At 63.3% G+C, this 15,545-nt stretch overlaps 3 protein-coding genes across 12 annotated transcripts; 1 reads left to right on the forward strand and 2 right to left on the reverse strand.

The window, feature by feature from the left end:
- Positions 1–729: 729 nt before the first annotated feature.
- On the forward strand, positions 730–3,654 carry PSMC3IP (PSMC3 interacting protein). Its single transcript, XM_062175613.1, has 8 exons — positions 730–816; positions 914–1,014; positions 1,105–1,194; positions 2,371–2,482; positions 2,877–3,022; positions 3,108–3,161; positions 3,246–3,305; positions 3,386–3,654. The coding sequence occupies exons 1-8, from the start codon at positions 783–785 to the stop codon at positions 3,440–3,442; spliced, it is 654 nt and encodes a 217-aa protein (XP_062031597.1). The 5' UTR covers positions 730–782; the 3' UTR covers positions 3,443–3,654.
- Positions 3,622–9,179, reverse strand: MLX (MAX dimerization protein MLX). 10 transcript variants are annotated; one of them, XM_062175612.1, is made up of 9 exons: positions 9,091–9,179; positions 8,372–8,458; positions 7,973–8,009; positions 7,505–7,582; positions 7,198–7,304; positions 6,846–6,945; positions 6,632–6,731; positions 6,105–6,306; positions 3,622–4,866 (listed from the first exon to the last, which is right to left on the reverse strand). In XM_062175612.1, the coding sequence occupies exons 2-9, from the start codon at positions 8,411–8,413 to the stop codon at positions 4,810–4,812; spliced, it is 723 nt and encodes a 240-aa protein (XP_062031596.1). In that variant the 5' UTR covers positions 8,414–8,458; positions 9,091–9,179; the 3' UTR covers positions 3,622–4,809. The 10 variants fall into 10 exon arrangements, with proteins under 10 accessions (XP_062031596.1, XP_062031594.1, XP_062031595.1 ...); XM_062175610.1 differs by having other exon boundaries at positions 7,150–7,304; XM_062175611.1 differs by having other exon boundaries at positions 7,505–7,594.
- Positions 9,180–9,281: 102 nt separating this feature from the next.
- Positions 9,282–12,892, reverse strand: COASY (Coenzyme A synthase). The gene is made up of 10 exons (XM_062175602.1): positions 12,788–12,892; positions 11,829–12,539; positions 11,056–11,270; positions 10,682–10,813; positions 10,377–10,566; positions 10,232–10,296; positions 9,944–10,028; positions 9,682–9,779; positions 9,456–9,602; positions 9,282–9,370 (listed from the first exon to the last, which is right to left on the reverse strand). The coding sequence occupies exons 2-10, from the start codon at positions 12,526–12,528 to the stop codon at positions 9,323–9,325; spliced, it is 1,680 nt and encodes a 559-aa protein (XP_062031586.1). The 5' UTR covers positions 12,529–12,539; positions 12,788–12,892; the 3' UTR covers positions 9,282–9,322.
- Positions 12,893–15,545: the final 2,653 nt, after the last annotated feature.

A 15,545-nucleotide genomic window follows, 5' to 3' on the forward strand; every position in this document is an offset into this window, starting at 1 on the left:
CCTTGGCGGGGGAGACCAGCGCGGGTTTCACAGGCGCCATGCCCCTCCTCCGGATTCTGGGAGCGGCAGGGGCAGCTGCTCTCTGGCGTCCCGATGACCTCAGAAACTAGAAATGCTTATTTCGGGCTCTGTCCTGCTGGCCACTGTGGTCAGGAGTGGAAAGCACCTGCCAGGTGCTGCCGTGGGATTGGGCCGACGAGAAACTTCTGCAAGCTCTGCGGCTTAGCCAGCCCTTTCCACCCTGCCTTTCCTGGGCGCTCAAACCACGGCAGGTGTCGAGCGCCCCCTGTGGGCGGAGCGGGGAAAACAGGGTCGGGTTCTGCGCCCCGCACGGCGCTGACGCTTTCTGTGGAGTTTTCCCAACCACCCTGCTACAAATACCAATTGTTCCTGTTTGACAAACGAAGAAGCCAACTGGCGGAAGAGCACGACCCCGCGGGATCGGGACACGTCCAGCCCAGCACGGGACTCTGTCCTCGAAGCTTCTTCCCGTTCGCTCTGGGCCTAGCGCAAGGGCACGAGTGCTCAGCTGCGGCCGGAAGCGCTCTGAACTGCAGCCGTCGCGCGGAGGGGCCGGGGGCGGCGGTCCGCAGGGCCGGGTTCCGACCACCGGCTCCGCGCGGGGGCGAGCTACGGCGGCCGGCTGGGGCCGCGGCGCGCCTCGCCACGGTTTCCGCCTCAGCCAATCGCGCTCGAGGCCCCGCCCCCCGCGCGCGCCGCCGGAAGGAGCCGTCGCCCGGAGCAACTGCGACGTCCGGCTTTGAGTGTGGCGGCGGGAAACCATGAGTAAAGGCCGGGCAGAAGCGGCGGCGGGAGGTAACGGTGCGCGGGCCCGGCGGAGGCCGCGGCGGGCGGGCGGGCGGGCGGCGAGGGGCTCGGCGGACGCCTTCCCCTGCCTCGTCTCTGCCCTCAGCCCCCGCGATCCTCCTGAGGTACCTGCAGGAGCAGAACCGGCCCTACAGCGCCCAGGACGTGTTCGGGAACCTGCAGCGGGAGCACGGGCTGGGCAAGGCGGTGAGCCCCTCCCTCGGGACCCCCGCCCCCGTGGGACCCCTCGGGCCTGGGCGAAGTCCGCCACCGGCTCCCCGCCCCTGTGCCCGCCAGGCGGTGGTGAAGGCGCTGGAGCAGCTGGCGCAGCAGGGCAAGATCAGGGAGAAGGCGTACGGCAAGCAGAAGATCTACTTCGCGGACCAGGTGAGGGCCCGGCGGGGACCTCCGTCACGGGCCCGTGCCCTTGCCGGAGCCACACGTCGTGGGGTTCCCAGACGTGGAACGCGGTGGGTGACGAGGGGAGCCCCACCCGGGGGCCCCAGCACCCGGGCAGACTCCGGCCTGAGTCCCCACTCCGCCCCCAGGCCCCTCAGGCCGGCGCTGCCCTCCCGAACCTCTCCCCACAGACTTCACAGCAGGGGGCGCTGTCCACTGCCGACCCCGGGTCACCAGACAGTGCCGAGGCCTTCCACTTCCCGTACTTGGCGCCCAGCCCTCAGCCCCCGGTGGGGTTTCCAGCTGCCTCACCGGCCCTGCCTCTGGGCGGGCCGCGTTACCGCTACCGTGGCGTCCTTGGCTCCCTGGGAACCGAAGCGCCTCCAGGGCAGACCCCAGCGCTCACTGTGGTCTCCAGCATCGCCTGTGGAGCTGGACCAGACTGCCTTCGAGGCTCCTCCTCCATGACCTCCCGGGAATCTGGAGGGGGTGGGCAGACTGGAGTGCGGCACTGCATCTTTCCGCCTTGGGGGCCACTGTCACTTCTGTCCCCATACTCAGCCCTGCTGCTGCAGGACAGAAGCAGCAGTGGGTGTGGCTGTCCCCATGCAGTTCTGTTGTCGGAAATGAGATCTGGCCAGAGCGAGCTGGCGGTTCGCTGGCCCCTGCACTAAAGGTTCACCTTGCCTAAGCAAGGCCCCGAGTGCCCAGGCTGGCGCTCCAGTCTGGCTGTCCCCTCCCCCCCACTCCCCCACCCCCCGCCAGCTGACAGGACCCTCACTGATCCCACCACGGTCCCCTGAGCGGAGTGCCTCACTCTTCTGGAGCCAACAGCTCCCCCAGGCCTCGTGCTGCGAGGCCTGTGCTCTGGGTCCCCTGAGTTCCTTTACTCCCTCAGCCCACTGAGTGGCTTTATCCCCACCTGGAAAGATCTGTCTTGTTCAGCGTCCTGCCAGCTTGGAAGCGCCCCAAGGACAGGCGTTAAGTTTCACCTGTCCTTTGTCACTTTTCTCTGGGCCCAGGACTCAGGTGGTGTCTCAGAGGTACCCGCCCACTGTCTTCCCAGTGCTGCTGCCCGTTGCTCTCCAGTGTCTGCAGGGGGCGCTCGCAGCTGCGTGTTCCCGTCCCCATTCCTCACATCACAACGCTTCCCTCCTCTGGCAGGCCCAGTTGGACACCGTGAGTGACGCTGACCTCCAAGGCCTGGACGCCAAAATCGTGGCCCTGACAGCGAAGGTGCAGAGCTTGCAACAGAGCTGCCGCCACATGGAAGCTGGTAGGACTGGGCCGCCTGGTGCCCTCGCGGTCAGGGGCAGTGTAGGGGTGAGGAGTGAAGGGTCCGCTGCCGCAGCCCTTGCTGCAGACAAAACCCCTCTGCCGGGCCGCCTTGGGCACACCTGACGTCGGGTAACTGACGGCATTCACGTACAGACGGGCAACAGACGAGCCCCTGACACCTGCGTCTCTAACCGGCTCCACCTGAGCCCACCGCTACCTGAGGATGGAGGAGGAAGGCAAAGCAGAAAAAGTGGCCTGCCGTGTGCGCCTTATTTCCAGAACGCGGCTCTGTTCTGGGTGGAGCCCAGAGCAGGGAGCAAGATGGGAGCCTGTTTTCCAGCCCCGGGAGCAGCCCCCTCCTGGGTCATGACCCCAGGGCGGTGTGGTTTCAGAGCTGAAGGACTTATCGAGTGCCCTGACCACGCCGGAGATGCAGAAGGAGATCCGGGAGTTGCAGGAGGAGTGTGCGGGCTACCGAGAGAGGCTGCAGAACATCAAAGCAGCCGCCAACCACGTGACTCCGGAGGAGAAAGAGGAGGTGAGCTGGGAGGGCCGGGGAGGAGGGAGGACGGCCCCCGCGGGCTGCTGTGGGCCTGGGGGCTTAGAGGACCCTGTTCCTGCAGGTCTACAAGGAGAGACAGAAGTACTGCAAGGAGTGGAGGAAGCGGAAGCGCATGGTGAGTGTGCGGGAGCTCCTTGGCAATGCGGCCACTGCCGTGGACCCGGCCGCAGGCTCTGAAGGGGGTGGTTCTGTTTCTCAGGCAACAGAGCTGTCCGATGCGATCCTGGAAGGATACCCCAAGAGCAAGAAGCAGTTCTTTGTAAGTGACACTTGCTGCTTTCCCTGCTCCACTGGGTCCTCCCCAGGGACACCGCAGTCACTTGACTCCCTGCCCCACAGGAGGAAGTTGGGATAGAGACAGACGAAGACCATGACGTCAAGCTCCCAGACCCCTGAGGGCCTCCCCCAGGCCTGAGGACAGGCAATGAAAGCTGGGCTGGAACGGCTGCCTTCTTCAGCTTGGCCTTTGTTGTTCCCCACCGTGAGCAAAGCAGCCCGGAGGAAGGCACCAGTGTACTGGGTGGAGGGCGTGGACGGTCACGCCCATGTCACTGACGTTTAAGACCCAACAGTGCTAAAGGAAAGCATTTGGCAATATTTATTGTAATATAATTTGATATAAAAATATTCCATTTCCTCTGGATAGTCAAACCTCCCAGATATCGAACCTGAGGAAGGCTTGGAGGGGAACTTGGAGGACAGGGGCAGAGAGAGGCTGTTACGCACCAGCGTCTGAGGCGCCTGGGAGACAGAGACCCGGACAAGTATGACAGAAAGGCTGCGGGGATGGGGTGGGCACAGCGGGTTCAGGTCCCAGCCACTGCACGTCCATCACTTCCTATCAGTGCCCCCTGGGAGGCAGCAGAGGATGGCTCCAGCTGCTTGGGCCCCTGCACCCACATGGGACACCTGGATGGAGATCTGGGCCCCTGGCTTCCGCCAAGCCCAGTCTTAGCTACTGTGGGCATCTGGGGAGTGAACCCGCAGACAAAACGGCTGTCTCTGTTGCTGTGCTTAATATAAGTGAAAACAGACCTTTAAAAAAGAAATCTCTCAGCAAAAGCCGCCCTCCGCCTTAAGAAAAGGGGTTGGGGCTAGTTTTGAGGCCCAGTTAACTTTCCAAAATTGTAGCTTTAACAAAATTGTGTTTTTGGTGTTTAGAAAAATAAAAAGTTTCAAGTATGTAGTGCTGTGTCACACCTGCCGTCGCGTGAGGTGCTGCTGCCCGTGGGAAAGAGCAGGCAGAAGCAGATCGAGGGAGCCGCCCCTCCCTCCTGGAGCGGGGTGCAGGGGAACCCTCGGACGGACGAGGCGGCCCTGGCCCAGGCGCTACACGGCTAGGGGAGTATTTCCTCTGTCTCCCACCCAGCTGTCAGAATGGTCACACTTGGGCCGATGTGACCCAGGAGACAAAGCAGTTTCCAAACAGAGGGGATCGTGAGCAGCAATCCGAGGCCAGGGGTTCTCCGGGATGCTCAGAGCAGACCCCCGCCCCCAAGGACTTCCATGGGGCTGGGGAAGACTGGGCAGGTTTGAGTTTTATGGTCAATATAATAAATTAATCAGAAGCTTTCACAAAAAAGAAAACACACAGCCCAGCCCCACCGCAGATGGAATGGGACTAGGAAAACCAAACACCCAGTAGGAGCCAGCTGACCGGTGTGAGGCTTCAGTCCAGTCTCGGGCCTGCCGGCTCCACAGCTGTGCAGCAGGAGGCGCGAGGGCTGTCCCCATCGGCAGCTCCGCAGGGTTCCTGGAGCTGGTCAGTAGAGCTGGTTCTTCAGTTGGTGCAGGACGCCGATCACGATCTCCCGCAGGGTCTGGCAAGGCAGAGGGAGGGACGGTGCCCAGGTGAGGACACGGCTGTCCCACACCTGTGAGCGCAGATGTGCTCTTTGGGAAAGTGCACGTAGACAAAAGAGTAGAATTTTAAGTGCGTGTTCATTGTGAAAATTCTCTCAATGCTGCATTCTGCTCCAAGTGTTTCACAATAAAAATGTTGGGGAACAAAAGAATCTCAAGACACAGCTCCAGCCTCAGACGTAGCAGCTGGGCTTCAAAAGCCGGGCTGCCGTGCCGGTCGCCCTCCATCACAGGTGTGAGAGAGGAGCCCTGGCAACTCCTTTAGTCGGCCTGGGCGTGGGGTCACGGAGTCTTCATGTTTCCGAAAAACCCCAAGTAACTGTGGCAGACGGTGGGGGCTTCCACGTGGCGGGGCAGCCAAGGACTGGCGATGGCACAGCCACAGCCTGTGCGGCACAGAGGCCGGGAGCCGGGCCTGGTGCCCAGGGAGCCCTCACGTTGCCAAATGCAGCCCTCGTGGAAACAGGCTGGACAGCGAAGACGCGGAGGTGGAGCGCTGCAGGAACACCCTCAAGAAGCCTAGAAACAGCCGGCGCTGCGGCTCAACAGGCTAATCCTTCGCCTTGCGGCGCCGGCACACCGGGTTCTAGTCCCGGTCAGGGCACCAATCCTGTCCCGGTTGCCCCTCTTCCAGGCCAGCTCTCTGCTATGGCCCGGGAGTGCAGTGGAGGATGGCCCAAGTCCTTGGGCCCTGCACCCCATGGGAGACCAGGAGAAGCACCAGGCTCCTGGCTTTGGATCAGCACAGTGCGCCAGCCGCAGCGGCCATTGGAGGGTGAACCAACGGCAAAAGGAACACCTTTCTGTCTCTCTCACTGTCCACTCTGTCAAAAAAAAAAAAGCCTAGAAACGCAGCGCATCGTGGCCCAGCGGGTGAGCCACCACCTGCCATCCCCCGTCCCACACTGGAGGGGGTTCAAGTCCCAGCTATTCCACTTCCGGTGCACCTTTCTGCTGAGTACTTGGGCCCTGCCACTCCTGTGGGAGCCCTAGTTGGAGTTTTGGCTCCTGGCTTCAGCGCGGCCAGACCTAGCTGTTGTGGGAGTGAACCAGTGCAAAACTCTGTCACCCTTTCAAATAATTTTTTTTTTTTAAAAAGTCTGAAAGCAGTTACCTTGCTTTCCTGAGCAACCGTCTTAGGCTGCTTTGCCTGAGGCGAGGGAGAAGAGCCGGCCCCTGCCCGAGGTGCCCGTACCTGCGGCTTGCAGTGCTCCTCGATCCAGCTGAAGACGCAGGCTGACAGCTCCTGGAAGCTGGCCACAGAGATGGAGGCATTGAAGGACTGGAACAGGGAGTCCATGATGCCTTGAAACACGTTGAACTTGACCTGGTCCGAGACCTGGTCCTTGCCCTCACTGGGGTTGTCCTGGTGCGCCTTCACAATCTGCTCATAGTTCCTGAAAGCAGGCAGGCCAGGGCTGAGAGGCCGCAGCAGCTCTGCCGGCCCCGGCAGCGCGATGGGGTCACCTGCTGGGCCCCCCCGGAACCAGCTTGGCACTGCTTCTAGGTCAGAGGTGGTGACTTCCAGCCTCCCTGGGTTACTCCAACAGGCATCGCTCAGTGCTGTGACGGGCGGTTAGCGCCCTGCCTGAGCGCCCACCTCCGGGAGTGAGCATTCTCCACACTGCATTATCTGATGTGGCCTTTGAACACCAGGACACAGATGCTGGCCTCCAGGTCCCCTTGGGAGCTCCGGCTGCCCCAGTTCGGCACCCCTCTTACACTTTCATGATCTTTAGGGCTGTGACATCCTTGCGGAGTGTGGACACCTCCTCCTCCTGTTTTTTCTTTTCTTTGTGCAAAAACTGGATGTAGTCGATGGCTAGGGCAGGGCGAGAAGGGGCGGGCACAGAGGGCACGTCAGGTCAGCCAGGATAAAGCGGGTGTCCCTTCCCCTGCACCGCAGCCCCCTCCCCAGGGTGCTCCCGGGCCCTACTCTTCTGCAGAACGATGGCTTTGCTGAGCTTCTGGGAGCCGATGGAGAAGTCCTGCTGCTGGCAGGTGGGGACGATGGTCTGAAGGTCGTCATAGCCTCTCTGCAGAGCAGACAGCAGGGGACATGGATTCCTCAACCCCAAGGGACTCGGACCTATGCACCAGACTTCTCCCAGGCACCCCAGTTCCAGGCTCGGAGCAGTGAGGAGCAGGGAGGTGCTCGTGCCCGGGCTGGCCTGGCTGCCTGCAAGGCCTGAGGGCCGGAGCCCGCCCTCACTGGCCGAGGCACGGGCCTGCCCAGTCACCTTGATGGCGTCCCCCTCACTGGCCGAGGCACGGGCCTGCCCAGTCACCTTGATGGCGTCCCTCCTCTTCTGTTCAGCCTGCGTGTGTGCTCGCCGCCGCCGGTCTTTGTAGGACTCCTTGTAGGACTCCTGGTGATAGTCACTGTCCTCATCATCTGTGCACAGAGGTGGGGACAGCGACAGGTCGTCCTGGGGCCCTGCCATCCCCGCTTTGCCCGGCTGGGAAGATGGAGCGAAGGGCGGTGCAACCCTGGGTCTGGCACTGGGGCCCAGGCGTCCCTGTCCACTAGGAGGGGCACCAAGATGGTAGCATTCCTGTGTCCCTCCAGGCCAGGGAAGGGGTGCTGCTGCCTACCTGTGTTGGGGACGGAAGAGGCACTGGTGGACCCGATGCTGTTAGCTCTGGACACCACGCTCCCCTTGCTGGAGCTGTCTACGAACAGCCCTGGAGGAGAGGCCCCAGTCACTGAGCGGTGGGGTGGGGAACATGGCCGGTCCTCAGACCCCGGTGGGCTCTCCCCTTCCACCCAAACTCCAGCCACACTGGGCTCCCACTCCCTGCCACGCCACGCCGCAGAGTCTGCATGGCCCCACCGGTCTGCAGTCGCAGCGTCCGGCCCAGAGAGAGGCAGCTGACCGCGGGGAGAGCGACCAGCTGCCACTGTTTGCATCGTCTCCTGCTCCTGGGAATTAGCAACCCGTGGTTGCTTCCTGCCCATCCCGCGGCTCCTCCCTTGCTACCCAAGCCGGGGCTCGGCCCAGGGACAGTGGACTGTGCTCAGGTGTGGCTGTCAAGGCTGAGGACGCTGGGGGCGGCACTCACCGGGATCCAGGCTGTTGTCGCTGTAGGCGTACTCCACCTGCGGCACGGGGCAAGCGAGAGCTGTCAGACCCCCGCCACGCGGGAGGCGCCTCTCACTCCGCGACCCCGACCCCCACACGGCGGGGCCGCGGGCAGCCGCAGGATTCGCCCGAACGCCACCCCCACCCCTCCTCCTCCCGGCCCCCAGCACCCCCGTCCGCTCACGCGCGAGCACACACGCCTCGTTTGTCTCCCCACCTGGGCACACGCGGGGTGAGAGCTGTCTTCTCGGCAGCCCCGGGGCCCGGAGAGCAGGGGGAACTTTGGGGACAGGAGGGAAGCCCCTCGTCTTCCGGGCCCCCTACGTGCGCGAGCCCGACCCGCCCTCCCCTCGCCGGCGTGCGCGCCCACGGGGCTTGCCTTGACCCAGGGGTCCTCGGGAGAGGCGCCCGGCTCTGTCATCGTGGACCCACCGAACCGGAAACAAGCCAGCGGGCGGGCCCCCTGCTGCGAGGAAGAGGGCGGTGTGCCCACGTGGCCCGACCCCACCAATCCGCGCTCGGCTGCAGAGGGCGGGGCCAGAGCACTGCGCGTGCGCGGCACCAAGCTGTAGCCCCAGGTGCAGCTGGCGGAGCCGGGCGGTCAGGTGGGCGCCCGTGGGTCCCTGCGCTCCCCACGTTAAGCCGCGGGGTGAAGGCGCCGTGAACGCATTCTCTACAACGGGCCCGTCCCGCAGGCTCGTGGGAATGCTGTGGCGACGACGTGCGCGCGCGCTGGCCGCACCCACCCCCACCCCGCGGAGCTCCCTCCCGGCCTATCTGACCCAGGCACCGGGCTGTGAGTGCAGAGCCCCCCTCCCCCGCCCCGCGGTGCCTGGAGGGCATCTGCGGAGTTGGCCCCAGCCTGTTGGTTCCGCTGCGGTGCCAAGAATCCCTGTAACACACGCAAAGGCACACAGCTGGCTAGTCAGTGGTAGGGCCAAGGTTGACCTGAGAATGGGGGTCAGGCTCCTGACCACCGCACTGCCCAGCTTCCGGCTCGGGACTGGGCCCCGCACTTGGGGCGGGAAGCCCCCGGTGAGCCTACAGGCATTGGAGCAGGAAGCAGACACCACGCAGGCTGCACCTGGCAATATTAACCTTTAATGCCGCTACAAGTTCTAGTGTTCTCGACCCATTCGCCTGGTATCAAACACCTGCGGGCAACGCTGAGGGGTGGAGCCGCAGCCTCACTGCTGGCCAAACAGCAGCCTGTGAGTAGGCTTCCCTGGACCGCCAGGCCGGCTGCGTCCTGCGCAGCTCGGCACGGAGCCCAGGGCGCTCATCCCCCTCCCCGCTGGATCACGTGCAGCGTCTGGTCTGGCCTGCCGGCTCAGGCCTGGGGCATGCGCTTCTGCAGGAGCTCCCAGGCCTTCTCCACCTTCGCACGCGGGGAGAAGAGAGCACAGGGTCAGACGGGCACCCGCCGGACACCCTCCCGGCCCCTGCCTCCCCTGGGCACCAACCTGGCGCTGCGTGACGTGGGGCTCCCACAGCGTGCTCAGCACCACGTGGCTCTGGGCCACGAGCTGCTGCCCGCTCATCTGGCTCTGCAGCCGGCTCTGCGCCGCGGCTTCACTCAGCCCATCCCGCTCCACGATGCGCCGCACGGCCTGTGCCAAAGGTGTCCCGGCTCAGCCCGGCGGCTCAGCAGGGTCCCGCCCACGCGGCGTGAGGGGGAGGGCGAGATACCTCCGTCTCGGGGATGATCACGGTCCACACCTCGTGCACCATGTCCTGCCAGCCGGCCTCAAGCAGCATGGCGGCATCGATCACGCACACACGCTTTCCTGCGGGGACACCCGGCGCCACCAGTAGCCCTCGCCACCTGGCCACCCCGACACAGTCCCAGGGAAAGGAGACGGCCTGGCTGGGGCAGGGACATCCCGGGGTGGGGGGACGGCGGCATCTGTCTAGCCGCCCCCCTTGGCTGTCTCCGCCTCGCTCCACTCACCCTGAGCCACAGCCAGCGCCATCTCCTCCCGGGCCAGCTTGGCTATCAGCGGCCACATGATGTCCGTGAGGGTCTTCAGCTGTTTCTGGAGGTGGGCGTAGGAGCGCCCGTGTGGAGGCGGGCGTGGGGAGAGTGGTCAGGGTGGGAGCGCCCATGTGGAGGCGGGCGTGGGGAGAGTGGTCAGGGTGGGAGCGCCTGTGTGGAGCGCGGCGTCCTGGCCGGGTCACAGTCAGAGCCCACCGCTGGGTCCGGGGGCAGCCGAGGGGCCCTGGCCAGGTGGGCGCTCACCTTGTTCCCAAACACGCGGCTGCCCAGCACCTTCCTGTTGATAGTGCCGTCTTTATGGAGGATGTCTGGTAGCGGAGATGGAGCCCTGAGCCGGGGGCCTGGCCAGCCCTCCGGGCCAGGCCCCCGCAGCCTCCCGAGCCAGTACCTGTGCCAAAGGCTTCCACCACAGGCTGGTAGGCAGGGCCGCCTGGGGCGTAGGCCCGATGGCCCAGCTGGTCGCTGTCGATGATAAAGGCCCCAAGGCCCTTCAGGCGCTTGGCTATAGAGCTCTTCCCAGAGCCGCTGATGCCGGTCAGCCCGAGCACATAGAGACCCGGGGGGAGCTCTGGCCTCTTCTGGAGTGGAGCAGAGTGGCCCCGCCGTCACTAGGGTCCTCGGTTTGGGAGCTGGACCCCTCGATTTCACCCTCCGCATTTCCAGCGAACTCAAGCCGGGGGACGGGACTCTTACATTCGGAGGCCGAAGCAGATTTCCCAGCATGCGCTGGCGCAAGCTGGAGGAGCTGACCTTCTCCTCCTCGTGTTCCGCGTGGCTCAGGTCCTTCAGCAGCTGGATCTGGTACAGCGCGAGCTCCTCCAAGTCCTGAGGCGCAGGCAAGGCGCTGAGAGCAAGGCTGGAGCCCGACACCCGACCCACCCCAGTGTCGCCCCCTACCTACCCCGGGCGCCGCCTCCAGCTCTGTGGGCAACGGACCAGGTCCTCCTCGCTGCTTCCCACCACCCTGAGCCCCCTCTTCCCTCCTCTGGCGCCAGGGCACGGCTGTCAGCCCTGGCGGCCTTCCTCCGCCCCCTCCACGCCCTCTGCCAGGCTCCCCCAGGGGTTACGTTCTCGAGGCGGAAGCGGTTGACGGCCATCCCCCCGCGATAGGTCTCCTCGCTGACCACCAGGAACTCCAGGGAAGGGTCAGAGCCAGCGGGCCCATAGGGGTCCAGCAGGGGGGTGATATCAAAAGTCAAGGAGGGCTTGATGTCCACCAGGAACTCACTCAGGTGTCCCACGCGTTCTGCGTAAGGTTGGAGCAGCTCAGGGAGCAGCTTGCCTGGGGGAGGAACCCAGAACAGATCCTTGTACGGGAGGGGCAGTTTTGGGGGGGCGTCTCGGAGCACTGTCCTCTCCGCAGGACGGTGGTGGGAAGAGAGGGCTGAACTGCGAGGGTCTTTGGCGCTGGTGATGGACAAACTGGGGAGCACAGCCAGGCGAGCCAGGGCTGGCCACTGTGCAGAGCACAGGCTACCGGGAAGCCACTAGGGGGCGCTCGGAGGGCCAGTGGGCATCCCTGGGATGGAGACCACCAAGGGCCAGGCCCTCCTTCAGCCCTCTCTGTCTGGGACAGCGCTGCCTATGGCTCGCTCATCACAGGTCACCTCCTGGAAGCGGGTAAAGGGCAGAGTTCTCCATTCCACACTGGGGTATACTGAGTGGTGACGGAGGGAGCTGCCTGTGCCCACGGAACACATTTCCTTAGCACGAGCTCAGCATCAGGCCCGCCGGGAAGGAAAGGACGGCCCTGCCCTGCCCTGATCCTGGTGTGAGAAGGGACGGGCGCGCGCTGGGGGGGGGGTGCTCCACTGCCTCAAGCCAGGTCCCTCCCACTCACTCTTCAACAGATCTTTGTCTGCCACTCCCACCACAAGCTGCTCCTGAGCCAGGACGCACGCGACACTGAGCAGCACCTTGTGGGCATTGTGCAGGCGGTCGAACGTGCCGCCCACGGCCCCACGGTGGTAGCCGCGCACCGGCTGCTTTGGAGACCGAGCCACGGGGGAAGCTGGTCTGATGGTGGAGGGGAGGGGCACATCCAGGGGCTCCGCGGGCAGCTCTCCAGCCCCGTAGTCGGGGCTCAGCAGCACCGAGGCGAGCTGCGGACAACAGCTGTAACAGCTGGTGGCGTAACGCTCCAGCTGCTGCTTCACCGGGTTGTACTGGCTTCCGTCCAGGGTCTGGAAATCAGTCAGCACCACTTCCGGGGGGTGGGCCAGATTCTGGACCGAGCTGGGCTGGGGTGGGAGGAGGGTGCTCTTGGTTTGGATGTTGGTCAGCAGGATTCTCACGTCCAGGTGCCTGTGGACGTCGGCGCCACAGTAGAAGTGCGTGATGAAGTCGAGAACCTCGAACGTGGCCTGCACGGGGCTGGACTGGGGCTGGGCCGGGCCCTCCAGGCTCATGCCGGGCTGCAGGTGCACATAGAGTGTGTGATTCACCAGGCGGGAGGCCGAGGTCAGGATGGGAGCCAGGCGAGGGGCCAGCGAGGCCAGCGGCGTCGTCAGCACCAGGAGGCCCGACCGGAACACGGCCATGCTGCCCAGGCCTGCGGACAGGCAGGGAGGCAGGGGAGAGTGACTCAGGGGCCCGGGGCAGGGCCGGGTCCTGGCAGACGGCGCGGTGGCTTCGCGAATCGGAATCCTGGGACGGGGAACCGACCAGGAGCCCCCTGAGTCCCAGGGCTGGGGACCCCGAATTCCTGGGCCCTCTTGCTAAGCTGCACCAGGGTCTTCAAGGACTAGAACGAGGGGGCCCAGGCAGGGACGCCCGGGCTCAGGTCGGTCCCCTACTCACTGAACCCTCCGGGGTCCGGTTCCGTTTGCACCGCCACACAGGCTCCCCCGACTGCGGCCCGGAAGCACTAGCTCAGGAGCAGCGACTCCGCACTACGGAAGCGGAAAAAGGCCAAACAACTCAGCTTCGGGGCGGAGCGCGGATCTCGCGAGACTGCTCGTGCGCGGAGGCTGCGCTCTGCTGATGGGCGGGGCTGGACCTGGAGGCTCGTGGGGTGGGCGAAGCCGGGGTCGCAGGCGCGACTCCCGCTGGGCGAAGCGGCCCGGGACGTTCAGTTCGCCGTTTCCCGAAGCGGAGCATCCGGCTTCATTCAGGTCACCGGGAGGCGCAGGCGAGGCAGAGCCCACACGCGGCTGCTCCGAATTCCGGGGCCCGCTCAGGCCGAAGAACCTCACGTGGGGGCTCCCGGAACAGCTCTGCAAATCCGCATTTCACGGAGGGGAACCGGAAGCCCCCTGTGCTGCGGGGGCGTATAGAGGCCAGGTCCCGCGGGCCCTGTCGGATGCTCCGCACCACCCAGCTCCCGCGAGGCGCTTGATGGCGGGGGACGGAGGGGAGCAGGTGCCACGGTCTCACAGGGGATGAGGGGCAAGGGTTTCCCCGCTAAGCTACTGCGTGCTTAAAAGGCTGGTGGTCTGGGGCCAGAGCGGGGAGCCAGGTTGCCATTAGAAGCCTTTCAGGTGGACGAAACTGATCGCCCAGGTTTCAGTCGCCTTCCGTGGCTTATTTTCTCAAACTACATAAATGCCCATTTTTAGACTTAATTTTGTGTTTGTCGCTTTATTTTTAAGGTTTATTTGTTTGGAAGGCAGAGAGACACAGATTTTCCATCCACTGGTTCTTTCCCCAAATGGCCGCAACGGCCAGGGCTGGGCCAGGCTGAAAGCAGGAGGCAGGAGCACAGTGGAGGCGGCCCTGGGGGTCTTTGCAGTCTGGTGCTCCTTGCCTGGTTTGATCTGACCGAAACTAGGAGGAGTCCAGCTCCAGTGCTTTTGTGTCCGGAGCAGAGAGAGACAGCGTGTGTGTGAATGTAGTTGTAGCACAGCGTGCTCGTGGAGCGAGACAATGACTCTGGGTGACAGAGAGGGGTGCCTGTGACTGTTAGGTCTGCCGGACCAAGCGGATTGTGCCTGGGGATACAGAACAGCTGTGACTGCCTGGCTGGGGCTGTGTGTCCCACGGTGGGTGTGGACCGTGTGGCTCTGTGTGCAGCACTGTGTGTGTGGGAGTTGGAGATCTGTGACTGTTCTATGGGGTGCCAAGATCTTAGCCATTTCTTCTCTTACAGCAACAAAGAGGAAGAGGAAAGAATGATTCGATTCGTAAGCATCTCATGTCCGGGGGGGGGGGGTGGGGGTGGGAGATGAGGTCAGGAAGGAGACCTTGGGGAGAAATGGGAAGCTGAGATGGGAAGCTGCAGAGACATGATCAGACTTTGATTTTTAACCAAGATTGTTATTTATTTGAAAGGCAGTTTTACAGAGAGAGGGGGAGAGAGAGAGAGAGATCTTCCATCTGCTGGTTCACTCCCCAAATGGCCCCAACAGCCAGAGCTGGACCGATTAGGAGCAGGAGCTTCATCCAGGTCTCCCCTGTGGGTGTGGGGGCCCAAGGACTTGGGCCATCTTCCACTGCTTTCCTAGGCCACAGCAGAGAGCTGGATCAGAAGTGGAGCTCTGGGACATGAACCAGTGCCCACATCGGATGCCAACATTGCAGGTGGCAGCTTTACCCACTACGCCACAAGCCAGCCCCCAGACTTTGATTTAAGTATATATATATATATATATATAAATTATTTGAAAGGCGAGAGAGAAAGAGAGACCTTCCATATGCTGGTTTACTCCCAATATGCTTCCAACAGCGAAAGCCAAGAGCCAGGAGCTCCATCTGTGTCTCCCAGGTCGGTGACAGGGGCCCAAGCACTTGGACCATCTTCCACTGTTTTCGGAAGCTGAGCAGCCAGAACTTGGACTGGTACTCCAGTATGGGCTAGAGGGCTCGCTCTGGCCTCCAGACTTTGATCTTTAAAAGGTCATTCTGGTTGCCCCTCTTCCAGGCCAGCTCTCTGCTATGGCCCGGGAGTGCAGTGGAGGATGGCCCAAGTCCTTGGGCCCTGCACCCGTATGGGAGACCAGGAGAAGCACCTGGCTCCTGGCTTCGGATCAGCGAGATGCGCCGGCCGCAGCGGCCATTGGAGGGTGAACCATCGGCAAAAAGGAAGACCTTCCTCTCTGTCTCTCTCTCACTATCCACTCTGCCTGTCCAAAAAAAAAAAAAAAAAAAAAAAAAAGTCATTCTGACTGCACTGCGATCAAGATGGACCCAGACAAACAGGAGGTGATGGCAATAATCCAAGAGAGAGAGAAAGAGCGAGTGAGCTAACAGTGCTGGAAATCGGTGACTTCACAGTAGGCACTGAAGAGCTGTCAGTACGTGCCGAGACGCAAGCGTCACCCCAGGGTTTGCTGCAGGAGAGGGGTTCTCAGAGGTGGGAAGACTGGCGGGGGTGCAGATAGGGTTGGAGGTCAGGGACTGGGTTTTTTGGTTTTGTTTTGTTTTGAATCTGAGAGCTCCCATCCTCTCACTTCCTGGATACTGGCAACAGCCAGGATTGGGCCACGCCAAAGCTGGGAGCCCAGAGCCAGGAACTCAATCCAGGTCTCCTCTCTGGGCGGCAGGGACCCAACTACTTAAACCATCACCTGCTGCCTCCTCGAGTGACCATCAGCTGGAAGCTTAAATGGGGCGCACAGCT

The sequence above is a fragment of the Lepus europaeus genome, chromosome 18, assembly GCF_033115175.1.
Source record: "Lepus europaeus isolate LE1 chromosome 18, mLepTim1.pri, whole genome shotgun sequence".
Taxonomy (NCBI): Eukaryota; Metazoa; Chordata; class Mammalia; order Lagomorpha; family Leporidae; genus Lepus; species Lepus europaeus.